The sequence below is a fragment of the Falco naumanni genome, chromosome 7, assembly GCF_017639655.2.
Source record: "Falco naumanni isolate bFalNau1 chromosome 7, bFalNau1.pat, whole genome shotgun sequence".
NCBI lineage: Eukaryota > Metazoa > Chordata > Aves > Falconiformes > Falconidae > Falco > Falco naumanni.
This window is the reverse complement of record NC_054060.1, coordinates 72,694,520-72,722,328: the sequence shown is the minus strand read 5'-3', so window position 1 is coordinate 72,722,328 and position 27,809 is coordinate 72,694,520. Positions and strand designations below refer to the sequence as shown.

The 27,809-nt window shown below is 41.0% G+C and overlaps 1 protein-coding gene across 3 annotated transcripts in view; it reads left to right on the top strand.

The window, feature by feature from the left end:
• Positions 1-27,809, top strand: part of LOC121090836 (cytosolic phospholipase A2 epsilon-like) — a 43,418-nt gene that overhangs the window by 3,452 nt on the left and 12,157 nt on the right. Inside the window, exons 1-11 of one of the 3 annotated variants that reach the window (XM_040599578.1) lie at positions 4,041-4,063; positions 6,634-6,725; positions 7,176-7,211; positions 12,622-12,694; positions 16,917-17,053; positions 17,752-17,883; positions 18,495-18,535; positions 24,976-25,018; positions 25,622-25,685; positions 27,031-27,173; positions 27,316-27,405. In XM_040599578.1, the coding sequence (XP_040455512.1) occupies positions 6,699-6,725; positions 7,176-7,211; positions 12,622-12,694; positions 16,917-17,053; positions 17,752-17,883; positions 18,495-18,535; positions 24,976-25,018; positions 25,622-25,685; positions 27,031-27,173; positions 27,316-27,405 (786 nt within the window). In that variant the 5' untranslated portion in view covers positions 4,041-4,063; positions 6,634-6,698. Of the gene's footprint in view, positions 1-4,040; positions 4,064-6,524; positions 6,726-7,175; positions 7,212-12,621; positions 12,695-16,916; positions 17,054-17,751; positions 17,884-18,494; positions 18,536-22,093; positions 22,325-24,975; positions 25,019-25,621; positions 25,686-27,030; positions 27,174-27,315; positions 27,406-27,809 lie in introns of those variants that run through there. The other 2 variants (XM_040599577.1, XM_040599579.1) reach the window with 2 other exon arrangements.

Sequence of the window (27,809 nt, the reverse complement as noted above, 5' to 3'; positions counted from 1 at the left end):
TGAAAGCATATAATGAACCAAAGGATTTGCCAGGGTAACAAGCTGCTTTGGTATCTGTAATTTCTGGAAAGCTGCCAGATGCTTTTCTTTAGTTCAGCAGTAGAATAAACAGTGATGTTTGCTTCACCAGAAAAACTACTTGGCAATTTTGGTTTCAGTTTACAAATAATTTTGCATGCATCAACTCCAGTCTTGTTGCTAATTTAGTATCACCCAGGAAACTTTCCTAAACTTTCCTAAAATCCATGGACCAGCTTATTCATCATGGGTTTTGTCCTGCTGCATGTGCTTAAAATCTCAGCCACCTGAGAGGGAGTATTCCCAACCCAGAGGCTTTCTGGTGTCATTTTTTGCCAGCTGGTAGATAAGGAACTGTAGTCTCAGCACCCAGTGGAAAAGTGAAAAATACAAAAATACAAAACTGCAGAAGTGAAATATTTTGATGGGAAACTTTAGTTTAGAGAGGAAAGCATTTTGCATGGAAAGGTTGTTCTGCCAGTCGGTTCTGGATCAGCAGTGGCTGTACCTCAGCGGCAAAGTAGTGGATTTTTAGTGCAGCAGATGTAGTCTGTATACACTGATTAAATCTTGAACCATTTTCCTGAGACAATTCAGTTTCCTGTGGCTATTGCTGTGTTTTGCGTTTCCTGGAAGGAGTCTTTCAGCTCAGTAACATTGCTGTGTTGAACTTCGCTATGTTCTTACTTCAAATGTGGAGTGCAGTCCCACAGAGGTGGAGCAGGGAAGGGTATAGATTTGTCCAGCTGTATTGCTTGCTGCCTATGGCACTGGTCTGCTTCCATACACTGAAGAGAATTTCAACAAGTCGCTGAACCTGTGCAGCATTTTTTCTCACTTACAGATAAATCTTTATATTTCAGCTCTGCCCTCTTAACCAGAAAGCCAGCTTTTCACCTTCTTTCTTGCCCTTGGTTAGGATAATTTGATGTTATATCTCACCAGTAAGATGGCACTAGTTTTCTGTGAGCAAAGAAGAAAAGGAAGATGTCACTCTTGACAGCTCGGTTGCATTCATATATTTAAACAATAATGAAACGGGGGTTTAAAAAATGTGATTACTTTTTCTTGCCAAGAGTCTTTTAGGTATTTTAAAGATTTGCAAGTTTCATTTTTTAAGCTCCAGGAAGATGAAACGGAGGCAGTGCAGTTTGTGCCTGGTGTATTGCAACAACTGGCTTTTGGTGATAGCGACACTTGGCACTGGGCCTTCAGCTTTACTCACCCAAGGTGTGGTGATGCGTGTTTTTGGTAGCAGATCCAGAAAGTCAGGATGGTTTAGAATGAGCTGTGGAAAGGGAGTCCTTTTTAAGAAGTCTGGGCCTGTTGAGCAAGCTACAGAAAAATCTTAGGCTGCCCGAATTGTCTAGCTTAGCAGCTCAATGTTTTGACTTGAAGGAAAAGTCAGATTAATGCTGGTGGTCAAGTTGGGACCTGGTTCCAAGGATCTAAAGTAGCATGAAGCTAATGCTTTCCCTGGGCTCGCCAAGCTCAGTGCTCTTACCTTGGTAGCATATGAGTTTTCTCTGCAATGCACTCATTTGGTTTCTTGCCTGGGGAAGGAAAAGCTGCTTTTTCTGTCCTGTTAAAACCTGCTTATGTCGTTTGTATTGCAGCAGTACCTCAGAAACCTGCCTGTGATGTGATGGTGAAAGGACAGGGAAAGAGCTCTTTGTTCAAGAGGCTTGCCAGCTATCAATCAAAAATATCAAAGGGAAGACGTTCAGTGTTACTGGTGCTATTTTTTTAAGGAAGATTTTTTTAAGCACTGCTGAGGTGCAGTGACATACCAGCTGGATTTTTCAAAGCGATTCAGCATTGGCATAATTGTTCTGTTTAAGATCTGGGTAGGTAAAAAATTTATTTTTCTGAAAACACCTGTTTGTGACCTGTGACACAAGCTCTGCTAAATGTAATGGCACAGTCCTGTAAGCAATTAGCTGTGAGTCTTTATAGTCTCAGTTAAGACTCAAACATGTCTCAAGCTGATTGTAGATGAAGTTACCCTCTTAATTAGCTGGTGACACAAGGTGACTTCCTGATATTCTGAGAATTGGTTCAGGTTTAAATTGGCTCTAGATTTCCCTGTAAAGGTCCTAGGCTACGTGTCTTGCCACATTTATGTTGAAGGAATTACTGGCTACCAGTAATTACTGCCAGCTGACACAGGCTGGTGCCAGTATTCCTCATGCCTGTGGTCTGATGGGTTAGGGAAGAGAAAAAGCTGTTTGAACAGTGTCTGAAGTGTTGGATGAACCTGGGAAGGTCAGGCAACCTCAGACTGTTGCTGCGAAGGTAGAGAGATGCTGCTGGATGCTCAGGTCTACAGAGCACAGGGAGGGGCAGAGATAAAGGTTGTGAGCTACTGTTTTTTGAGACTAGGATTGGATTTGAAATTCTTTTGCAGTGAAAATGAAGGCAGAATTGTATATTTTGGGAACAGCTGGGCCAATACTTTACTGATGATTTTTGGGTGGAAAAACTGTGCAACTGCTTTGGGTGAGTGAGTAGGAGGAGTGAGATTTTTCTCTTTCCAAAACATATCAAAGGCATGTGGAGTCATTTTAATCAAGTTTCTCAGTAGTCTTTTGAAGGCAGAAGTCCACTTTTATAAATTTCATAATTGGAATAGTGCCTTAAGTAAAAATATAGTCTCCCACCCTAATCAGTTAGTGCGATCTCTCTCTGCAGTGACTGATTTTGCACATTTAATTCTCCAGAATTTAAATTCCGATTCAGACTGAAGGTCTCTCCTGCTTACGAATGGATGATACAAAAAGTTTCAGACTTCTGTAACCTATGCCCCTTGTCACCTTCTTGAAGAATGCGTTCTCAGCAAGTCCTTTTTTGCATCTTATGTGATTTTTTTTTTTTTTTTTACTTTGTGATAGAAAAAAAATCAAGGATATTGTAGAGTATGGAAGGACAGACGTACTGAAGGTGTTGTATGTATAAACATGAAAATAAAATGCCAGCATAATAATGTGAATGTAAGATTTTATTTTTGTTTTTTATAAATAAATATTTTTAATAAATTTTTAAATTTTATAGATTTTTAAATTTTTATTTAAATTTTAAATATTAAAAAAAAATATATAAATAAAGCAGACAATTGCTTTAAATTGGTGGCAGACCAAAAGGTATCTAGCCAAAACTGAATTTTTGAGAGACTGAAATCTGATACCATGGGGAAGGAAGTGATGCTTTTCATCCATGGTAAATCTTCTTGTGTGCAGATATTATTGAGTGTAGGTCCATTGTATAACTGGAATTCGACGTGGACTGCCTTCTCTCTTGTGTGATCAGCAGGGTGAGGTCTGTGTGGGTTTTGTAGCTTACGGCATTTAAAAAATAGACAGACAAAGGAAAACAAACTGAAAGGCTAGAGCCAGGGAAAATCCCCAACTATAGAACTGACAGTATTTTTGTTTATATGTTGATTTGCTTTATTTGTTAATTCTGAGTATTTCTTGTCTAATGTGACATCTGCCTATCATTTTGTAACACCTATAGAGGTTTTTGGATATTTACCCTTCTTGTTACGTTCAAGGTGTTTAAATGATGACCAGCTCCCATTGTCATCCCAAAGATGGTACGAAGATACTTTTCTTTTGCAGTAATATGAAATCCCCCATTAGTCATATGTTTCTGTAGTTCTGGATTATCGGAAGGTGACAAAGTGGTGTAAGGTGATTGTAGGATATTGGGTGCAGCTGTTACAGCTCTCTGCAACCTATTGCGCTTGGATATGTAATGATCTGGGTATCACATTGGGGAAACCAGTGCTTGCAACAGGTAGTTTGGATGAATTTTGACTGTCTCACATCAGCAAGATGCTTATATTTGCTCCACTTTGCCTTAAGTAAGACACAGATTAAAAAAATCAAGTGCATGTGCACGTGCACTACAAAGTAGATGGCGAGCAGAGAAAAATTGTATCTTCCTGTTTACTTTCTTTGTTACGGCTCAGAGTTTTAAAGGAGCTGCTGTGTGTTCCCTCATCACTGACACAGTCTCTCTACTCTTTAAAAAGCAAAGAAAGAGTGTTAAGTAGCAGCATGTATGTGAAGATCACTACCAGTTTTAAATTATTTACTCTAGAAATGTGATTGCTAAAAAGAGCAAATATACGATTCTTTAGACTTCAGCTAACTTCACCTGTGAATGTACTTACTGCATGCTTGATGGTTGCCTGAAATTATTGAATTGTGGAAGGACTAAGGAAAAATGCAAAAAAACCCCAGCGTGATATTTAACATTTGAAGTAGTAATCTTTTTGAAACTATAATCCTAGGGACATAGTGCTACCTGTAAAGCACCAATGGGACAAACTACAATATCAAGGTTTATTTTGAAGCAGATTGTGCAGTCCCTATAAACACCAGTGAATAAGCCATCAACAGGTGAAATTTTCTGTGTTGACAAGGACTTACTGTTACGGTGTTACGAGCATTCAGCACTTAGTTCTGTTATGAACTTCCTGCATGAATGAAAAACTCTTGACGTTGTAATTCTTGACTTGCACAAAGCTTCTAAAGATACTGTGTATTCCAAAGCTGCCTTCTGTGTCTTGGACGGGCAGTGTTTAAGGGAAGGCAATGACAGATACAAAACTTGGTGGTGGTCACAAGCAGGACAGGAAGAATTATTTTAGAAACGGGTATTGGTGATGATATTATTTCAGGAAAGGGAAAACAATTTGAGCATCAGGAAACCATTTAGCAGGCAAGATGGACGGACTCTGGAATAATTTTCTAAACTGTGAAGTCATATCTCATTTCTAGATCTTAAAAGTGATGTGCGTATGAGGATGTGGTGTCATGGAGTCTTGTATTGGCTGTGAAACAGCTGGGATGGCATATACATACCTGCTGGGAGAACTTGGGGAAGCTGAGCTGGATAACCTACCCTCTTTACTTTGATAGAGGACCTTTTACAGAATTTTTTAATGAAAGCAGATTCCCACTTTAAATACTGGAATTTTTCCAGGGAAGCGTTCTTTCAAAAGCTGGAAAGACTAGTTTTGTGAGAGAGAGCACAAATAAGTGATTCTCAGGTGTAACTGCTCCACCTAAATTTGTTCATAAGTATTTAACATAGATGTAAAGTAATAAAGACAGAGTGAAGGAAGATATTTTGTCTTTGGGATAGAGGTGGTCATGTCCATTGGAAATATCTTTTGGTTGTTCCTTCAAGGAGCATTTCAGATGCTGCAGGTTCATATTTGAGACATTTTTCTTTGATTCGGTATCTATTGAGAAGTCTGTGCAAAGTGTGACTATGGAACAAGCAGAAGGTTGTTAAATGCTTTAGATGAAAACTGCCAGATAGTGCCACTGCACATTTTGCATAAGACCCTCGTGAACAGTCATCACACGTGCATCACACGGACATCAACATAGAAGGAAACAATTTGTGTGTGTAAGAGGGGAAAAAAAATATTTTTTTTTTGTCTTGTTTCTTGGGCAACACCTCCTCTGTGCGGAATTGTTTTGATACTGGCCTCCAGGCATAGGGGAGCATGTTTAGGTAGCATCCACTGCAGTTTGCATGGTTACTTTCTTTACCTGTGTGAATTATTCATCAATATGAATGAGACTGAGTTTAAAATAATCTTGTGATGCAAGAGTTGAGTACCTGCTGTCTCCTGTCATGAAGCAGAGAGGCCAGAAAGAGTGTGGCAGAGCCAAAGCCCAGTCTTGCATTGCTCAAAAATCTACCAGCCTGCACATACATGCTAATTTAGGGTGACTACACTGCACTTACAGGCAGTGAGTCACTGCACACCAGAGCAAAGAGGCATCAGGGAGGGTTTTCTGCCCTGATGTTTCCTGCAGGGTGCCTGCTGGGCTTGCTGTTGGAGCAAGCGCACGCACGGTCCCTTTGAAGTAATGGGTGTACTGCTGGGCTCCCTGGGCCCGTGCAGGAGAGCGCAACCCTCTGTCCTGCCTCACCCTTCCACCTCCATGGGTCACCCAGTGCTCGTAGCTCCTTCCTTCCCTCTTATTTAAAATCAAGCCACAAGATTTCTGGACATGGATTCACATTTTTCTCTAGATCTGTGCTAAATGTCCGGGCAGAGAATACTGAGCACATGGCAAGGTCAATGAGCGTAACACGCAGATACCCAAGTAGCTGCAGGGGAGCATGGGTCCTGCAGCCCCTCAGCTGTGGCACTGCGAGGGGGTCGCTTCCCTTGCTTAACTCTGTGCTGCTAGAGGAAGACTGCTGCAGGTATATGTGTTCACAGTTTGGAAAGAAGCTGTTGAGGTACCTCTCCATTAGCCTGTGGTACAATGGTGGCAGGGCAGAGATACTCTCAGGGCTGTGATTTAGTCACAAGCACTTTCATTGGGTTAGAGTTACTGCATAAATGCAAAACGTTTTGTTAGCGGTAGTATTTTCAAGAAAGCAGAAAGGGGCTGCTTTGAGTCCCCCCAAACATCACAGTAGGTAGAAAAGAAAACTCTCTTAATTCTACTGACTCAGTTGAGATGCTCTAATAGGCTGGAGGAAGTGGGGAGGAGGCTGCCTAATGACTGGAAATAATAAAGGGGTGGAGTCGGAGAGCCTTGTCATAAAATCTCTATTCCTCCACCTGTAATCTGCATGAAGAGTTTCTGCCAGCCGTACGACTTGGTATCTTCTAAATTGGACTTATATGCAACTGGAGCTGCACAATGGGATCAAATTTAAGTTCAAATGAGGTAAGCAAAAGAAACTGATAACAAGCATAAAGTGGGTAAAACTGTCTGATATTCCAGTTAAGGTGACCACAGAGGAGAACAAGCTGTTTGAGATGTACAGGCGATCCATGGAAAGAGAGTTTGCTGTTCCTCGGGTCTCATGGTTGGAAGGATGTTCTCCTAGTTTAACCTTTTACAGAATTTTGTGGCATGTCTGCATTTCCCAGCTCTGTTTTAGGGCTAACAATATTACTTACTGTGCTTCCTTAAAAAAGCTTGGTGGCAAGGAAATGAGAGGCTGGCACAGAGTTGTGATGGGTTTGGTGGTTGGTAAAGCACCTAATGAGTGTCATTAATGGATATACATCTCGGTATGGCTTTGAATGTGAGATGTTGTTAAATGTCAGCCTAAAATAAGTGTTTAACATGTAGCCTGGTTTCCTTAACTTTGCCTTGTGTTGTTTTTCCTAGACTTTTACGGGCACCTCAGCACCAGCGGTGAGAACGGTAGGTAGTAATTAGCTGGCCCTACATTAAATGCTGTCTAGTGCTGAATGTAGATCATCAGAAAAAATGTTAGGAATTCAGTGGCTAGGGGGAAGACTACTGCAGCTCAGGTTTTCAAGTGTTCAGTAAATACTGCAGCTTCAGCTTTGTAGATGAAATACTGCCTTGGCTTTCAGTAAACTCTGCATAGTCTGGCCTTTGGTGTGTCATGCTCGTGATGCTTCTGAGATGTGTTGCACTGTATCTGGGCTGGTTTGTACTTCACCTATATTTTTTTTTAATTCCACCCTTTTTTATGTTTTGATTTCTTTGGATGACTCCTTGTCACGCTTGTCTTATACATTATTTCTTCATAAGAAGGCTCTGTTTAAATGGGTCTTTCTGTTGTTCCTAGTGCTCTGGTATTCTTTGTAGTCTTTCTTTGTGCTGTAATGACCAGTCACAGAGCTTGCAATGCTGTGTGTTTAAAACACAGGTGTTTAAAAACACAGTGTCAGAACAGGTGTAAAACTGAAATAAACGTGTTGTGTTCAGCCTCTGACAAACCCAATCTCATCAGTGGAAGAAGAAGTGGTAGGAAGTGCCCAGTCTTCTCTGAATGCAAAAAAAAAAAAAGAGCAAGGTGTTTTGTAAAGGCTGAACTGAGGATGAATTCTTCACACAGGCAAATGAAAATTCCCTGGGCAATTAGCAGATATTCATGTTTGCAGGTATTAGCATAGAGGAAAATCTATCAGATAACCTGCTATGAGCCAGTGAATGGGACCAACGGCAACCTCAGCAGGCTGGGGCTGTGTTCAGACGCTTGTGATGTGTTTGGGGCTGCCGGTGTCAGTTGCAGCTCTCTGGGGTTCCACAGTCGGAAGCATAGACTCTTGCCCTTGCCTGGGGTTTCCCAGCCTGGTTTGTTTTGGGTTCCACATGGGGGATTGCAGTGATACAGAGATTATCCCAAATGGTGGTAAATTTGTTCTGCCTCGTGGAAGTTTGCTGTTATTGACAGTATCTGATGCCTGATTGTGCCACAGAACCACTCAATTTCTCTGTTCAATGTGAAATGCGGTGGTAAAGCAAAGACTTCGTAGACTTCCTTCAAAAAGTACCTTTTGAAATTATTTTGGGCCTCTGTGTATAGTCTCACAGCCCTAAGAAGATATGCCAAGTTCATAAAAATTGTTATTTTTAGTCCTGTAAACTTAGCTTGTGTTTAGAGGATCAAGCTGTTGGTTGGTTGGTTTTTTCCATCCTTTGTGCTTTTTACATTGTTAATAGGTCCTTAGGCATGAGACCTGTGCAGTTCAGTGGCTTTAGCTTGTGCTTCTTGTCTTTTAGGGTATCCAGGGTGGCAGAAACAATCTGAATATAGTACATACACTTTGGAGTAGGAGGCCCCTTCTTCCTGCCCTGACTCTGAGGCTTTCAGAGGCAAAAATCAGAAAGTACCTGAGCTTTTTTTTTTTTTTTTGGCCATTCAAGTTGGTAGTTATGATGATAAATAGTGTAAGCATGCTATATCTGAGTCGCTTTTTATTACTCAGTAGCTCAGTTAAGGAAATAGCTATCATCAGTTAGTTTCAGGGCAACTCATGGGATGTGTGTGTGATTTAAACTTGAGTTGCCATTTAAACTAAAGGGAATATGTACAGTATTTGGTGAGAAAACACTGGTAGTGCCCTTAAGCTGACAGGCAAAAAAGTAATACTTTTTAGATTGCACAAATCACTTTGTCATCTTAAAATAATCTAGGCTAGCGTGGTCTTGAGAAAAAGCCATGCTGAACTGTGGAAGTGCTCAATTTGGTTTCTGTTCTAAGGTTTGGCTTTATTCTAACATGCAAGTCTAGCTGCGGAGCTGTACACAGGAAGAGAAGAAAAATCACATGAAAATGGCAGTCTGAAGCCAAACAAGTTCTCCGTAGCTCTTGGAAAGAAGCAGGCCTTGAGTCACTGCTGCTCCATTTGCTGTTGTTTTGGAACAACCCTAGCAACTTCTACTGACTTAAGACCCAGCTATGGGATATTTTAAAATAGGTGAAATATATGCAAAACATGTAGTACAAGGAAATGTGTTACTTATGCTTTTGACTTTGCTTGAGGTGGTGGACATGGTAATGTAATGAAATCCTGCCTGCCCTTGAGGCTCAAACTCTATGAGGTTAAAAGGTGCCGCATATCTGACCCAGGCCAGAAGCGAGGCAGTGATCTTGCCTTTAAAGTCCAGCCACTCTTTTTGACAGTGCTGAGTGTTTTCTTCATAGTTTTTAAAGAAGTGGTGAGATTCCTATTCCCTTTTGAAGAGGAAGTTCAGGGAAGAGTGCTCTGCTCCAAATAGATCTGACACACTGTTTTACTCTGATAACCGCCTCTTCTCTTGATGTAACTTGGGAATGTTGTATGTGTTCCACTTTAGTCTCCTCAAGGAAAAAAAAATTCTCTAAAAGATTTAAGCTTGGAATTTTACTGAAACAGAGCCATTTTAGAGCCCAGTTATGTTACCTCTTACTCATATGGATGAGCACTCAGGTATGCGAACGCTCCTGTTGGCCCCCCTGGTACTCAGTATGTAAGGATTGTGCAAGTGTGCCACAGGACTTAATTGAACTTTTATCTGACGTAGGATAGTGTGACCAAGGCCTGCATTTGCAATCTCATATTTAAGTAGTTTCAACAGTGATTATTAAAATGCCTGGCCTGTGTTTCCGGTTTATGAGGATCACGTCTCAGACGAAATAAATACAGAACCTGATAGTCCAAGTGTGCATAATGACTGACCTGGGAGGCTTCTGGCCTCAGAACTCACCCCGTCTGGGATACGGTCATCATCACGTTAAAGAGAAGGATGTGGCAGTCAATGCCTATTGCTGGCAGGTTATCCAGTTTAAAATACGCCTCTTGGAGTTTTTCTGTGTGACACTGAGTAGGTTGCTGACAGCTAGACATGACAAAGCACCTAACAGTTAGGAGCCACGAGGTCTGACTTCCAAGCCTCTAGTAGGGGAACAGACTCTGTAACCCAGCGTGAAGCACTGAGGGTTGATTGGATATGTTTGGAGATTAAGGTATGCCAGAATGGGAATTGCAACAACTGAGGAGGGAGCTGCATTAATAGGTACATCCAGCTAACAGGGACAGCTGAGCACAGAAACACCCTTCTGAGATCCTCCCTGTGCGCCACTTGGGGCTGCATGTGATAGTGCTGTCCACTTGAGATGCACAAAATTGGAAAGCACAAAGTAAAGATGCTTGTTTTCAAAGAGCTGAGCAGAGATTATTCCTTTAAAATGGTATCGAGCTTAGTCATTACAGCACTTCTCTGGAATGGGTAGCTTCTGCTGTGAACTCTTGAATGCTTCCTGGGTAAAGATATGCTCCACTTCTGCTCAAATAGCACTGCTCAGGACAAAAACATTTAGGACTTACTGGGTGGGAAGGCAGGGACCAACAAACGTAGCAAATGTCAGTGGGTTTGGCAAGGATAGACAAGCTTTGGCAGTTGGTCTCTGTGCCTAGAAGTGCTTCTGTGTTTTACCCTGTTCTATTTAATGCATATAGGAAAGTAGTTCTGGCAGTTCAGCTGTGTAGTCTGGCCATGATGCCTGTTTTGGCTGCTTTTGGTTGGAGACTAATTTTGCTGTGGGTTTTTTGTTGGGTTCTTTCCCCCTCCCTCCCCCCATCTTTTTTTCTTTCAAGATGTGTCTGTCCAAGTTCTCCTTTGTGGCCATGTTTGGGATAATAGAGCAAGTAGAGGTGTGATACATTCTTTGAGACAGCTGGAATGTCCCACAGCTGACAACTCAAATGCTTGCAGACAGCGCACTATGAAACAGTGCCCTGTGCTAGAGTCTGGGCAGATAATGCAGAACAAATGCGCCCATACCAGTGACTGCTCCAACCCTCCTGCTGCTGTCTCACTGACCTTCAACTCTGCATCTTCAGGCCCCTTACCAACCCAAAGGGAATGCAAAAGAATGTGCTGGGGATTACCTAGGCTGTTTCTTGGAGGTGGTTCTTCATCTCTGCTGCATTTTCAGAGGTGCTGAGGTTTTCATCAGTGAGGACAAGGGCCTGCTTTATTACATTGTGTTAGCATCTGATGTCACGTCACAGTCCCAGTTGCTTAATGGTTTGTCAGAGCGTTGTGAAACACTTCAGGCTAAGCCTTGCACTACAGCTGGAAAGACAAACGGCCCAGCAAAATGTACAGCATGTATGAAGGAAATAGTAGCAGGGTACATTTTACTAGTTAACATCAGTACCTTGTTCGTTCTTTTGCTGCTTGTGGTTAATACAGGCACTTCAGATGCAGACTAATGAAAGCCATGTGTTTGTGTTAGGACCTATGTCTTAGTATTAACTTTACTAAGGTATGGTATGTCTGTGAATGCAGGAGTGAGAGGCTTTAGGAGTACAGTTAGTATCTGTTCTTAGCAGCTGGTGTAGCTAGCAAGACTAGACAAGTTCCTGTTCTAGAGCCTGTTGTCTAACAGACAAAGACTGTTTCTGTTCTGAAATGGAATCAGTATATTCAAAGCTTAATGGCAATTTTAAGCAAGTGTTGAGCAAAAAGGTATCTCTATATACACTGTTTTTTAAAGGAAAGACAGTACCTATGAAACATAGATGTTTGTGTGGGAGAGGAGAGAAAGATGTTAAGTAGTTGTCTCCAAGGTGAAATGGGGAAGGAGTTAATTTATAGCCTGCGGAATATGAAGACTTATTAGTATGAGCCATGGAACTTAGGAGGTATTGTAGAGTTAGTATCTCTGAGCCCAAGGTGTCTGATATCTAGTGGAGTTGTGAGTTAATTCCCAAGATCACTTCTGGAAAGGGTTTTGTAGCTTTCTGCTGGGGCTCAGGGCTGAAGATGAGAGATGGATCAGAGCCTTCACAAGAAGTATCTCATCACTGTCAGCTACCTTTCTGGCCTTTTAGGCTGTGTGCGGGAGCTTGTGCTGGTGCAGGAGCTTTTGCTGGTGCATGGTAGTCGGTTAGCTCTGCTTATACAGCTGCTGTGATGGTGTTTGGTGTCCCAGAGACAGTCTGTTCTATTGCAGGCAGTGGTGTGTAAGTGGCAAAGATGCCCATGCGTGTGCTGTAGGGGTGCTTATTGTGATAATAATGGAGCGGTGTTACAACTGATCTTTATCAGATCAAACTCTCAGCACCTATTCTCAACTCATACGTGGTTTTGAAACCTGTTGCTTCTATTTCAGACCTGAAAAGTGTTCTGTGCCAAAAATTGGTGTAGTTTTTCCAGCTGCTCCAGTTGGTTTGATAAGTGATACTGGTTCAACATTAAAAACCTTGTTTTATCTATGTCGTTAGAACTTTAAGGTTACAGTACTCTGTGACTAGAGACTATAACACTAATCTCAATGTTATCTTTTTTCTTTTTTCAAATTGTCATGCAGAGACCAGTATCTCCTTTCAACTTGCTCACTGTAAAAATATTAAGATTGAGGAATGTCCGGAAGGCAGACTTGCGTGAGTAGTTCTACTGTTGTTGAATGCTTCTTATAATTCTTGGAAGTAAAGTAAATATTTGGTTAATGTTATTGGTCTTAAATTGCATAGGAATAAAAAGATGCGTTGCTGCAAATTTGTCAAGAATTATTTGTATTGTGATACTGAAGTGTGGCTTTCTGCTCTTCAGTGTAAAGAAGCTAACTCGAGCAAGGCAATACATTTCATCTCTTGCTTTTGTACCTCGCTGTATGAGATGTATTTCCTACCCTTGTGATGTCAGACTTGGCTGCTGATCAGAGGGCTGCTCTTTAAATGATGAAAGTTCTTGTACTTTTGAGTAAGAACCTGGGCATGCCCCACAGAATTTCTGGATAGAAGAAAGGAGAGGACTGATGATAAAAATGTAAGCTCAACGGCAGCAGGAAAGGCTATGAAAATAACAGAAGTACAAGCAAAAACATTCTATTACTTCTGCAGAATTTATAAATATGCAAGAGACATTATAAAATCCAGTGTGTCTGAGAACAGAGCAATTTAAAAGTCAGAAAAAATTAAACAAAGCACTACTGTGAGATTTTTAGAAGTGTTAAAAGTTCAAGTGAGGGATAGTGAGGGGAAGTGAGAAAAGGATATCTAGAGTAGAGACTGCAAGAGAAAAATGTCATAGCCAGATCACAGAACAAGAGTTAATTGTGAGAAGAGGCCAAGACAGAAGAAATCTCTGCAGTAGGGAAGTCTACAGAATCTGGTAATATCCAGCTGTGGAAGCCCTGTAATGATTCACCTTCTCTGGCAGCAGATTTAAAATTAAAATCCTCACTGGGAGAATGAAACTTGCAATACGTGGAAAGAACAGTTTGTTCACTGTCCAGATGTGGCACCAACTCACTCAGAGGAAGAGCTGGTTTAATTCTGAATTTTCCAGTTCATTGAGGAGCTTCCCCACAGCCTGTTCCACAGATGTGGATCTCAATAGCCCACCCTCCTGGATCTCAATAGCCCACCCTCCTGGATGCACAGAAGTTCAGGTGCCTTTCAAAATGCAATTATGCCACTGAGTCACTTTCATGGGGAAATTTGAAACACCTATTTAAAGAGGTTGGAGAGGCGTGAAAGAAAAAGGTGAAATACAGGTAAAGAGAACAAGAAAATCCAAATCTAAAGACCACAAGAATAAAAAGGAAGGATGCAAAACAAAGAGGAAAATTCCACAGTATGTTGCCCCAAAATCTTGCTGAACATGGCTTAAAATCAGTTTTATTCTGGTGTGCTCAGAATTTTGTGCAGCACATCATAGTTTCTAAGGAAACTAGCTGTAAATTTTAATCTACTCTATATTTTGAGATTTTAACAAGCATGATAGGTCAAGAGTAGAGGGTCAACATCAGAGGTTGGATTTGGTAGTTTCTGGCAGGAGGGGTGTGATTGAAACACGTGGAAGTTGAGCTTAACAACAGGATTTTTGAATGAATGATTACTATCAGGGAACAAATCTGCACTTGTGGTATCCTGGATTACTTATTCCTGTGTATTCTGCAATGTAATACTACTGTGCTTATTTATCTTTTTCCTTTTATTTTCCTGTTTTAAAAAATTTGCTATCATTTACTGTATACCTCGTTTACTGCTTATGTCTTAGTATTTTTATTCTAAAAATTACAGATGATCAAACTACTTTGTTTTGTGATATTTACTGTGTCATTTTGAAAAAGGGATTTGGCTCATTAGACAAAGAGAGCAAACGTTGTGTAAGATGTAAAGCTCTGGGTGTCTTAGAGATTGAAAACCTACTTTTATATTCAGAAGCGCACACTTTGTGGGCTTACAGTTGTATGCATGACTTCTTTATTTAACAGAATCTACATGTTCAAATGCCTGAGTGGTGATTTGCACCAACCAAATATGTGGTCTGACCAGGCAGTCACTGCAATTGCATCTGTAAACCTGCATGCAGAATTGCGTGTGCATTTGTGTACTCCAGTGGGTCACCTGCTTATGCTTCAATTCATTGTGGCTGTCCTTCTCAGGAGCAACTTGCTCACTGCCACTCCTTACCACAGTCGATCATATGGTCTTCCTTCATGGAGCCTGCTGGCATGTCTGCCACATAAATGCTGCTTTATGACGTCGTATTATGGGCTCATTGAGATGCCCTAAATTTAGAACTTGGGCATCCCAAGCAGTTGTTTATAGTGTATCTGACAGAGATTTGAAAAAGTCTTCAGCGGGAGTACTTTCTCAGCAGAAAAATGTTTTCTGGATAAAATCAAATTATTGCGGAACACCTGTTCGTTTGCACTGGGAAAGATATGTCAGGCAGTCTCCACCTTTTCTGAGGCATTAAAAAGGCAAACCGTTCAGTTAGTTTTTCTTGAAACCTCAGCATTTTCAACTATGGGCAAATATCCCTTTTCTGTCTGTTTTTAATGTCAATAGTGTGCTGGTTGTTACAATTCTGACTTAGCATTTATTTGCTCTGCTTTAGCTTTCTTGTTTTTCTGATTCAACCTTGTGTTTCCCATGTACATTTTTTTTTTCGTATTTTCTTGTTAGTGAAGTGTTTGTGCTTAGTTTATTGAGGTGAATCTTTCTTCTTGGTCTTTAATTCTCTTTTTCCTATTTACTTCACCAATGAAAAATGAATGTGCTTTAAAAGTATTTCTCCCTATTGTTGTCCCAGACCAAGATAATTGTATTAATATATTTGGGTATAGGCTGGGAAATCTAGACTGTGTTTTGGACCCCGATGCTGACTGTGTTATGGGGTCTTGGGCAAGTCATTCAAGTTTTCTCAATGTGTGCTTATTTGCTTAATCCTTATGTTGCCACTGTGAAGTAATTCATCAGTGTGTCTCAAGCCTTTTGAAAATGGAAGCTGTAGCATTAATCACCATTAACCATTCATGTTTTCACCTGCCTACGCTTGTGAACATCTGATCAGCTGTGCCCCTCTGATTGGGTTTGGCTAAGGCCACTTTCTGGAAAGTCTCCTTCCCACAGGTTTGCTGATGTGGATAGCATGGTTGACTATATGATGAAGGCACAGCCTGGGAAAAATATGTCTAAAAACCTAAATCTGTAGTTGTTACTGAAAGATAGAGGAAATAAGTGAAGAAAATTATACTTAATATGATGTAATAACATCATTACAGGTCTTGAGCATGATGCAAGGATTGACTGTGGGTTGAATTATTTGACCCATTCTGACTCATAAGGTTGCTTTAAGAACCGGATGACTGGTTGAGCATTGCTAATGCAAAATGGGGAGAATATGTATTGCATCATAGGTATGAGACAAAGGCCGTCAGCATGTGTGCAAGTCTCACTCCCTGGTGGTTCTCCCTCCAGGCCCATATGGGGGGTCAGAATATGGAAAGAGCTGATGCCTTTCGTGGCACTCATGGCTTCCTTCCCCAGACATCTATGAGCGATGGCGGGATTTCTCCAGTCTGCAGATAGAGTAGTAGGAAGGAATAGAATGAATAGTACTTTAGCCCTAGGGCTGAGACTGATTTTGTTTTCCAAAAGGATTGCTGAGAAAGGTACAATCTGATAAAATTTGTCAGATGTGTGAACAAATATGAAATTGACACATTCCTATTTATGATAAGGAAATACAACTTTTCAGCTTCAATGAGGGAGCAGTTTTTAGCAAAAAAAAAAAAAAAACAAAACCAAAAACCAACAACACGTTGTACTTCATTTAAACCAGCATTTTAATAAAGGCTTCAGTTTGTTAAGGTAACACATCTGGGGAAGAAATGCTAGAAAATGGGAGGCTCTGCAGCCCAGGGTGAAGGTTGTGAGGAGCAACAGAGGAGCCATCCAAGAGCTGATGTGAGTGCATGTGGCAGAGAGCATGTAAGGGTAGATACTCTCATGTTCTGGCAACATACCCTGCCCCAGTCATTTGGGTGGTCATGAATATAAAGTTAAATGCACCGTGGATAGGTATGCATGTATTGTGTGTGGAATACAGTGCTATTTCAAATATGAAGTAATATTTTAAAAGAGAATTAAGTCTGACCAGAAGTGAAAAGGTGGGAATGAGCATGGTAAATATGTGAGAATGTTTCTGTTTTCCCAGGAGTGCTTTGTGGTGTTACTTACTCCTCACCCTGTATATTTTAGGAAGAAAGCCCCTACCATGTTACCATTGTCTTATTAGGGTCAAATGTACACAGTGCAATAATTCTTTCTCTGGATATGTCATCACTCTGCTCATCTTCTCGTTATACAGTCACTCTTTCAGATTGTTACGTGACACTGTGGCTGCCTACTGCCTCAGCCGAGAAAGTTCGGACCAGGACTATCAGGAACAGCAAAAACCCCGTCTGGAATGAAGCTTTCTGCTATAAGATCGACCGCCGTGTCAAGGTAGTGAAAATAAGTGCTTTTCACCATTTGGTGTCTGCAGATAGTAGGTTATGCAAAACTACAATAAAACTATTAAGTGTATAGCTATAGTATCCAAACACTGGAGGTGTTAATTCCTTAGAAAAAACTTTGTTGCTTACATCCTCCTTGGTATTGTCTGTTCCAGCTATCTGTTACTTAAACATCTACTACACTGAAGCAGTGAGAAGTGATTAAATGCCCTGCAGAATATGGCCTTACTATCCTATTCCTGATCTTGACATACACAAGTGAAACACAAGATAAAGATCACATGAAAATAACAGCAAGACCAGTTAGTTCTAGGTATGGTGGAAAGGAAATTTTCTAAACATTCTGGTGTACCTGTGCCTGCTTTATATACTTAGAGCTAAAGGCCATAAAATAAACATAGAAATGCTTGATAGTTACTTGTCACAAATTCATGAATGTTCTGCATGACCTGCTTGTCTGGTTTCATTTTACCAGGGAGACAAGCCTACTTCTTTGTGTATGCAGTTACCAGTAATGTAATGCCTTATACTCCCAAATCTCTTTCCCTTTTCTGTTTCTCTTCTTTTTCCTTCTTCCCCTAGAAGTGGAGGGGGGGAGGAAGGAAAACCTAGTTGTGAGATTTTCCTGCCTTATGGAGCTCATAGGTAAAGAAGTAATTCTGTGATGTTCTTAACTTCTTTGTGCAGAATGTGCTGGAGCTGAAGGTCTGTGATGAAGACACTGTCACAAGGGATGATGAACTCTGCACAGTTCTCTTTGACATAGATAAACTCACTGTAGGACGTACTGTTCGAGTGAAGTTTCAGCTGAATCCACAGGTGAGCAATGGAATCGGTGAGGACAAAAGCTAATTCTTTCCTTCCATCTAAAGACGTCCTTTTACAGTGTTCTATTATAGGAAAAATCTATTTAAACTGTATTTTCATGCTATTATAAGAAAAGACTTAAAATCCCTGTATGAGTGCCCTATGCTAGTTTTTAAGAGCAAACCTCTATGCTAAAAATGTAGGATGGAACCAGCTAGGACTAATTACCTGGTGCCTTAATTTAGAATGTTTCTGGTACGTTCATTGACTTTTGGTGTAAGTTCTAAATTTTCAGCCACTTTAAACTGTAATAATATTAAAGCAGCTGATTCTTTTTCTGTTGGGAATTAAAATCTGAAAAATGGCTGGTTTAGCAGAGTAACAATTCCGATGTCTGCATGCATTCTATTTCAAAAATACTAGTTTTAGCAACCGCTTTTTCAGTGTCTTAAGATTCAGTATCTTCAGTTGGCACCACGGGTGTTTTTTGCAGATTATTCTTATGTTCTGGGTATTTTCCCAAGTGCTGTTCTAAATATCTATTTTACAAATTATATGTAACTAGTATGATGAAAGCTGTGAAGAAAACAAAGTAATATACCTTTCTTTTCCTCCCTCTTCAGGCACGTGAGGAGCTGGAGGTGGAGTTCACATTGCAGAATACGTGAGTAGAGTCCTAAATTTTAAATAAATAGTTGTACTTAATATAAAAATAGTCTGGAAGGCTGGTTCATATGTGACAGTGCTTCTTAAACCTCCAGTCTCTGAAAACAGCGTCTAGATATTTTCATTCAAGTCTTGTAAATTGGAATTTCAGAATACATGTTTTTAGATCTTAAATATCTGAAGACATCATTTTTGCCCTGTTTGACTGCTGGCTCCAGGGCGCCAGCTTCCTTCTGTTCTCTTTTTGTCACTGAACCAATACACAAGGAATTACAAAGGCAACTACAATATGCAGGAAATTTTGACCCATAGAAGGAGGAGTGGCAAGCCTGAATTTCTTACATCCCCGCTTCTTGGGGAATCTGGCTTTTCAAATCCACAGCATTATGAAGTGCTATCCTGTAAGACAGGGGTCCTCAAACTTTTTAACCAGGGGGCCAGCGCGTGGATGAAGTGGCAGGCAGCCATCTGTGGCTGCTTGGTCTCCCCCCCCAACCCCCGGCGGGGGGGTCTGTAAATACCGGGGGCCGGATTGAGGACCCTGGGGGGCCGTATCCAGCCCACGGGCCGTAGTTTGAGGATCCCTGCTGTAAGCTGATCTACTCAGCTTACCTGGCTACATGTGGGGAGCTGCGGTAGGCTTGAGTATCACCTCCAGCAGGGAAAGGAACTAAATATTTTGCATCAAGTAAGGATTAAAAATTGCTGTGAGAGGCTGAGGACTGAGGAACAAGAGAAACTGGAGGAACAGCACTAGCCTTCACTTGAGGCTTGAAAGCTGTTTGTGGAGTTTGACTGTTCAGGGGGCATGTTTGCTTCAGGTAATGCATACTGTGGAGAAATCTGGGAGCCTGCTGTTCTAACTGAACAGGGAGTCTGGTGCAGAACCGCAGGTGTTCTGGTCTGTCTCCATAATATGCTTGATGACTCCGAGGAGGGTACTTGAAAGGATTTCTGTTACCAATTTGATCCATGCTATTGGACTGAAAGTGTTGTTAAAACAGCCTTGAAGGAGGAATGGTATTACTGGGACCTTGTCGAGGCATTTGGAGCACTTCCAGAGGCCTAGCAGGGTAATATTGGTGGAGACTTTGAGTTGTGTGTGTTCCTGACAGAAGGGGAAATTGGGACTTGCTGGAGAAAGGGCAGTAGCCCAGTGTTATGAATGGAGAAGGAAAGATCTCCCAGAATTCACAAGCAAAAAAGCCATCAGGGATAAAGCAGTCCCAGAATCTCCTGTTACAACTTGTGGAGACTCACCAGGGTGGATAGTTTGTTGTTTGCTGTGCGCCAGGACTGGCAGAAGGCCCAGAAACGGTGAGAGAAATGTTGCCTATTTTAGCTTAGGAGCGTCATGACACCAGTAAAGGCAGCGGGGAAGGGAGCTCCAGCAGGTGTCCCAAATGGCCCGTCTAGGGTCTTCCTTCCTTTGCAAGTTAGAGGATGGCTCACAGAGTTGGTACATGGAATCATACTCTTGATAATCCTGTCTTTTGATGAAGGAGGTCCAGGTAGGTTGTCTGGCTTGGATGTTGTGCACGAGTGGGTTTGTGCATGGGGACAGAGGCTGGAATTTGTCTTGAAGCACAGGCGTACCAGCTTCGTGTCAAGCTCTTTTCTTAGACCATGCAGCTAATTGCCTTTCCCCAGAGACCTGTTTGATAGATAAGGTCAGAATTTTAGTGATTTCCGCAGGTGATGTCTCTCTCAGTAGGAATTCTGGTGTTGGGACTCTACAAATAAAAAGGACCCTTGACAGTCCCAAGGAAGAGGTTCTGAAAAATCACAGTCACAGCTCAGTTGCTACAGCAAGAACACATCTGATGCACTTTTTTCACTCATAGTGGGGTACCTGGGTGACCAATGCAGTAGCTGTGGCCTGAAGGGCCAGGCAAAGGGAAGAAGTTGCTGCATCATAAGCCAGGGAATGTCCCTGTGAGGTCCCAGCAGTGCTGTGCATTAAAATTGGAGACAATGGATTGCTTTACCTGTGATAACCTAAAGAGCCCTGGAAAAGGTCTGAAAGACTGAAGTAGCTGAGATGGATCACCAGAAAGCTATGGACCAAACCAGCCTCTCCTGTGCTGAACAAGCTCAGCAGGTTTTGGCGAGGGTTTTTTGGCATTGCTGGATGTGAGAAAATTTTCAGGCGGGGGGGAGAGCCCACCACAGTGCTACAAAGAGTACAGCTAACCATGCATCACAGTTTCTACAAATCTGGTATTGTGCTGGAACAATGAGAACATATTTTTTTAGGGTAAATACGGGAGCTCACCTCTGAAATCAATAATTATTCCCACCAGCATGTTTTGTCTGGCACTGCTTATCTGAAGTAGTTTTTCATTCCTTCCCCTTCTTCATTCCAGGATTTACCAATTGAAAAATTTACTGTATTAGCCTGCACTTTCTACGCAGCATTTCAGATGAATAATATCACAACTGCAGTGTTAACCTCAGGCCAAGAAAATATCCTGGGGTCACACCTATGATAGTGGCTTTGTCATTCCTATATTTTTTGTCCATTGACCTCACTGCAAATACTGTGTTTTGTGTTACTCTTATCAAAGAACATTGTAAAAGTTCCCTCACAATACACTGGTGGGCTGTATGAAACTGCTTCCTGCATTCGTTCCTGTTGTCTTCTATTTAAAATGGAAGAAAGCCTTCATTTTGGTAGCTTGGTTTCCACAATGGGGAGATGAATACATTTTCTAGTTTTGCCTCACTCTCGTGCCACTCGAGCAGTACCTGCAAAGCAGGCAGTGAGAGCCAGTCGTTTGGTCCTAGTGACGCAGAGGAAGGCGTGCTCCTTCCCCAAGTGCCGTTTCGCCAGCCACCGAGCCAAGGAATTGCAAACTGCTGCCCAGTGTGGCGCGGGCCCATTACACAAGCCCAGCTGGCGTGAGAGCTGCTGCCCTCGAGCAGCAGTGACAGAAGAGGTAAGGTTGTTGTACGCAGGTTGCTGATTTGCGTACTTTAGTGCTTTTTGTGTTGTTTTCTGGTGATTATCAACAGTAACGTGGGCTTTCTCCCTTATGTTTCCACTGGTAGGGTCCAACATCAGCATGAGCCTCTACGAGTTGCTACAGGGACAGGGTCCCGCTGGACTAGGTGGCTTCGCTCACTCAACATCCCCCTCCCCTCTGACTTCTACTGAAGCCCACACCTGACACTGAGGGGCCACAAAGAGACTTCTGATGAACTGAAAGGTACTTTGCATTTCTAGTGAGAGGTTCAAGGGCCCCAGGGTATTTGCTGGGTCTTCTGATCGTCATTTTGGGCTCTTTCTGTCTTTCAGGTGTTCCAGGCTGAGGAGGTGAATCTCAAACAGCTCTTAGGAGAATGAAGGCCTGCCCTTAGGCAACCTTTCATCTCCGTTCCCCCTCTCTTTTCCTTTTTTTTTTTTTTTTCAAATGTGAAAAACTATGTTTAAAACAAAGCCCACTTAACATATGTAAATAGGTGTACAAAATGTAGAAGAGTTAAATATTAATAATTGAAATATGGCAAAAGCATGATTTTTAGAAAATAAAAGTGGTTTTTTTTCTTTCTATAGTTCTGCTGTGTTGTTTTGTGGAATTTCCTCCATGTGTGCGGGGGGACCAGCAGAGCACACTAGCCGTTTGGTTTGGGCACTGCTGAGGAAACAACCAGAGGAGGCTGAGTTGCCATCCACCAGGGGCCAAATGTACCATTCCTATTTATGTCAGGAAGTCACAGGTCCTCAAGGAGCACTGAAGGCAAAAAATTTTAAGTTGAGAAAGGTGACAACCAAAGAACCTTTCAGGTGAATGCAGTTCTCTTTGTTGAAACGGTACCATTGCCCATGCTTCTGTCGGGTTGTCAGAAAGCTCAGGAAAGTAGCCTACACTATGTGGAAGCTACTAAAAGAAGGGGAACTAAAATTTTGTGGTGTGATGGAGCACAGTAGTATACTTTAAATGAACTCTTATACAAGAATTTGTGTGACTGCAAATTCCCTTATACTGTTGCTTATTTCCTTGTAAGTCAGGCATGATCTCAAAAAGGAGAAGGTGGCAATTTGGGGTGTGCCAGGTACTGGGAAGTGATCCCTGGGCTCAGAGCCCAGTGCGGTCTTAGGCACCCCTTTAATAGACACCTAGTGGAGAGGGACACCCAGGGCCTCTCTTCCTGCTTTCCCCTGCCACAGGCCACGTAATACGTTCTCGATTCACACAGCAAAACTGGCACCTGCGTTAACAAAGACCACTAGTCACAAACTGTGATGGAGGAGAGGACAAGAGTGTTAGTGTGTGTAAGGAGGGCTTCTAAAACAGCAGCTTGGTTGTTAGGGAAATTACCAGCTGATCCCAAGAAGCAGACGTTATTCACTGCTCCAAAGGTAGGCAAAATATTCAAAGGTCCCTGACAACCTGAATAGTAAGAGCCTTTCTGCATGTGTCCCAGCTGTGTTTCTAGCCACAGCTGATCTCCAAAGCTTCAGAGAAATGCGAGTGGCTTTGCTCTTGAAGCATATGGATGACCGGGTTAAAAAAAATAAAAATCATACATATTATGCCGTGACCAGCAGAAGCCTTGAAATTTAGGTTATAGAAGTTGGAAGTGCAGGTGTGGAGAGTAACCAGCAAGTGACAGCAGCTGGACTTTCTTACAGCAGTGACCGCAGAGGTGACACCCCAAGAGGGATATTTCAACTGTCAGTGCTTGATGCCTGTGTTGTCCTGGTTCTTCCCAGAGGCCTTTCAAGCCATTCTGCCAACAGCGCACGTTCTTCCACCCTGTTTGAAGGTCATGCCTTGGCCCTCCTAACTATCAGCTGAACTTTATACTTTGCTGATACCAATACCTCAAATAATACTACACTTTACTGGATACGTACCTACATAAAGAGACTTCTTTTCCTGTCTTTCCACTTTCATTTCACCAGGCTATGCAAGCTGTGATCTTTTAATATACACCATGCTGTTCCTCTGCTTTCCTTGATTTTTTTTTTAAATGAGGTATTTGAGGATACTGGCTCCATATGTTGTGTGATATTATAACTATTTGACTACAAAATAGTAATTAAGTGCAAAAGTTTGTGTCTGAAACCAAACTTGAGCAGTACTTAAACTTATTTCCCTGCATGCAGTGAGAAGCACTGAGTATTTTTTGCCCATTTCTGACCAGTGTCCTTTGAACACTTAAAATACACTTTCAAAAAAAGATCCTACAAAATTCTTAAGTAATTTTATTTTTTTTCCCTAGGTTATAACTCTGATGTTTTTTTAGTTGGAGTTTGTTGTTGTGGGGTTTTTTTTTTTTTGGGGGGGGGGGGGGGGAGATGTTGTGTTTTCTTTGGTGGTGTTTTGTTTGTTTGGGTTTTTTTACTGACAAATGTTCTGCACTGTATTTAGCCACTTCATAATTTTTCTCTTAAAAGGAAAATACTGATTTAGAAATTAAATTATAAACTCTTTATGAGCTTTGCAGTTTTGGGAGACTTCTTTGTCATGGGAAATTCTACAAAATTATTTTCATGTGTATTTGTACTAAAATCTAATAGTTGTGATAAACATTCTCTTAAAATGGATAACAGCAATGTCATTCATTTGATTTTAAAGGAAGTGTATTGCCTGGTTTCAGCTGAGATGAAATACATATCTCAACTATGTTACTGTGAGACTATGAAGTATATAATCCACAGCTTGTAAAGTCTGAATAGATAGTTTATACTGTGCAGTAGGTTGAGGAGTTGGTGCTAAATCCTTATAACTTTATGTATGTGTATTCCCTTTGGACTACTCTGGGCTGTTGAGATACTGTATGAATTTACATCTGCAGTTTAATAAAATGGTAAATTTCTTAATGAGTCGTTGCCTGATTTTTTCTGAGGGAAAAATATTTAAGAATATAAAAATTGGCGTCTGCAGTATATGAACACCTTTCTGCTGCTAGATGGATAGGTAGAAACACATATAGTGATATACTAAAATCTCATGTGCATTTTGCAAGTCACTTTATAAAGTTAGTATAATTTCTTCTGCCATTATGGTCATTTGGGGGGAAATTGTGGAAATCTAGACAAGTGTATTAGTTTTTTGGGTACAAAACCTCAGGTAAAACAGCATATTGATCAGAGCAATTAAGATGGGTGTAGCAACCTCCAGCTCTCTTCAAACTCAGTATGTCACACCAGAATTCATTGAACGGCTTACTAAAGCAAGTATGAAAAAAACACAGGAGTAAAAGCTCAGCTTCATGTTCTATCACAGGTGCGTTGAAAAATTTTCAATTGGGCTTGTCATTTAGAACTGTGCTTGATAAAAGCTTTAAAGTATTTTTGATTGGGAATGTTAAAGTCAGGAATGTCAAAGTTGATTGAGGGAGAGAAACGAGTCGTGTTAATTCATAGACTTAAATATTTGTCCCAACTTGTCCCGCTGTTGACATTGTGTTTTCTGTTTTCTTTTCCAGTCTAGATTATCCTGATGGCATTATTACTAATGGAGTACTAGTGGTAATGTATATTTCTTACAATCTTTCCTGTGCCTTCGTAACAAGAGTTCATATTTTTAACTGTGGAAGTTGAGTTGTGTCCCAAAGGCAGTACTTTCAGCCATGCTGTCCTGCTGAGAAAAAGGATCTGTTGTTGGCACTAAGGATCACTGTTCTGTCATCGCTGTGGTGGTGCCACCTTCTGCAAAGGCTTGCTCTGAGGCCGCTGTCAAAATGCGTGTGCCGCCTACTTGCTTCTATAATCTTCAATTTCCTACCCATTAATTCTGCATTATACCCAGCGCTATCAGGGGTTAATGAAGAAAGTGAAAAATGGTCACAAGAATGGTCACATATCTTAATACACTTACTATTTTGAATAGGTCTCATCATTTTTACTTAGCTGTCTCTCCAAGTTCAAGCAGCTCATGAGTAGTTCCTCTTTATTTCCAAACTTAGAAAAAACGCCACATCACTATTGCCCTCATGTTGTCTGAAGACATAGTAAGAGAGAGTCAGTAGTGTTGCTCATGAATCAACTAGAGGGGCTGGTTGAGAACAGTGTGAGTCACTTGCAATGACATTTGCACTTCTCTCAATCGTCATTTATCCTCTCTTGCTACAGGCGCGTGAGGTTTCCTGTTTAGAGGTCAGAGTGGATGCGAGGAAGATGAAGCAGCAGTCTACAAGTGAGAGTCTCGCTTCATTAACCTTTCGGTTTTGTGTAGCGATTCGGTTGTTATAACAGATGTTGAAAAATCAATAATCTGTTGTACTAGCTGTGTCATGGAAAACTTAAAAGTTTTGCCATGCCCCACCCTGCAGAAAGATTGTATCTGTCAAAATTCAAGTTAGTGAAGTATTTGGTTCTGAGGCAAATCTTAAATTGATGCAAAAATAAAGCCATATATACTAGAGTTAAAAACTTGGGGAAAAGTTAGATTAGTTCTCTTTGTTTATTGCTTGTTCAAAATGAAAGCTTTTAACTTAGTTGGATATTCTTTTAAAATTATCTTATAATTAATATGTAGAAATTTTATCCTGTATGTTTAATTTGGTTTTGAGTATGTACACAGTTTTTGCATATTGGGGCTTCTGAACAATTTTTTTTTGGCTGCTTGAGCAAAAATAATAAACTTAAGAGCTTAAGTTTAAATCTAATGTTATATCGAAGGGGTCTTCACAAAACGCAAACCACGCCCAGAGCAGGGCTTTGCCCGTAAAATGTAGCTCTAATGAAGGTAGCAGGACTCTTCACTAGTCTTAAGGTCATTCAGATAAACGGTAGCTTGTGTAAAGCTGCTAGAGGGGCATATGTCAAAAAATAGCGACTGTTTTGAAGGCATTCACAAAGGGAAGTTGGACCTTTATGAAGAAAATGGTAGCAAGGTGTGAGCTGCATTGTAGGAAGTTTCAGACTGAAATGTAACATGGAGAGGAAAGGTTAGTGAGCTAAAACTATATGCCTCTCGGCCCCGAGCTTCCAAGAGAACAGCGTATGATCTCTCTGTAAATGTAAAGGCTTTTCTGTGCAAGGAACGCAGGCTTCGGGTTGACAGGTTGTTTCAGTTTTGGTGATGTGAGGACACATGTCAAGCATTCTGCTTGATTTTGGGGTTTGAATCATTTGACCCCTGTCGCAGACAGAACATACACCCAATGTGCACAACGGAACCAGAAGAGACTGACATCAAATAAATGACTCTCTTATTCAATGTAAATATTCCAAAATGCCTTTAAACTGGCAGCCCTTTAAATCTAGACCTTGGTTTTATTATTTCATGTAGAGCACCTACCAAATAGCATGCTACAGTATTTAAAAAAATGTGTGATTTCTGTGTATTAAAGATTTACACCGATCCACCAAGATACTTTGTATCAGTTTTCAGTCTGTTTTGGCCACCCAACATTTTTTTAGTCATCGTGGTGAAAGAAAAATCAGACAAAAAGCATGCAGAGTAGAAGGGGATTTTATTTATTAGTTGTGTGTGTTTGGAATAGTTAAAATTGTTTGTTCCCTGCCTCTATGTTTAGACCAGAAGCTTACGTTTACACTGAAGGGATCCCATGAAGGAAGTCAGAAGATTTCGCTGGACTCTGATCCCAGCCTTAGGATCATCGTATTTCACTGTGTCATAAACGACCAGACAAGACTGGATGTCATATTACCAGAAGAGGTATGTTCCCCTTCTGTGTGCTATCGTTAACCTCATTGAAATTAGAAAAAGAAATTCACCAGTGAACTGCACTTGGCTTCATAGTAGGAGAAGTTCTAGAGATGGCAACCCTTTCATGTGTGCATTCCTACCACTTTTTCAGCTGGCAGATAAAAGTGAAACAGAGAAATCTGGGGTCTTGTCTTTCCCTCTGAATTCACTCCCTTTGCAGAAGGAAATAATAATAGAAGAGGTGAGTGCTGTGAACCTTTTGAAATAAGTATTTTCAAAGTGTGCTTAGTATTGTCCTGCTAGAAATAAAGTTACTGAGTGAACAAAATCACTGTGGAGTTGTACAGCTGTTTATTGACAATGTTAAAAAAAATACTTTCATATTCACTTTTAAGGAAGCAGATGTTAACAATAGTTATAATAATACAGAAATAATTGCGAACCTGCATGCCAAAATTAGAAGGAACAAGAGTTTCAAGAAACAAAAATGAGTGTCATATGCACGTGCATTCAAAAATTTTTTTTGCTTGTCAGAGTAATTCCAGAATGGCTAGTAATTAAAAAAAAAACACACAACCCAACAGAAAACCACCACAGTCCAAAATACGAGCTTAACTTGCATAAATATTGATACTGAGAGCATCA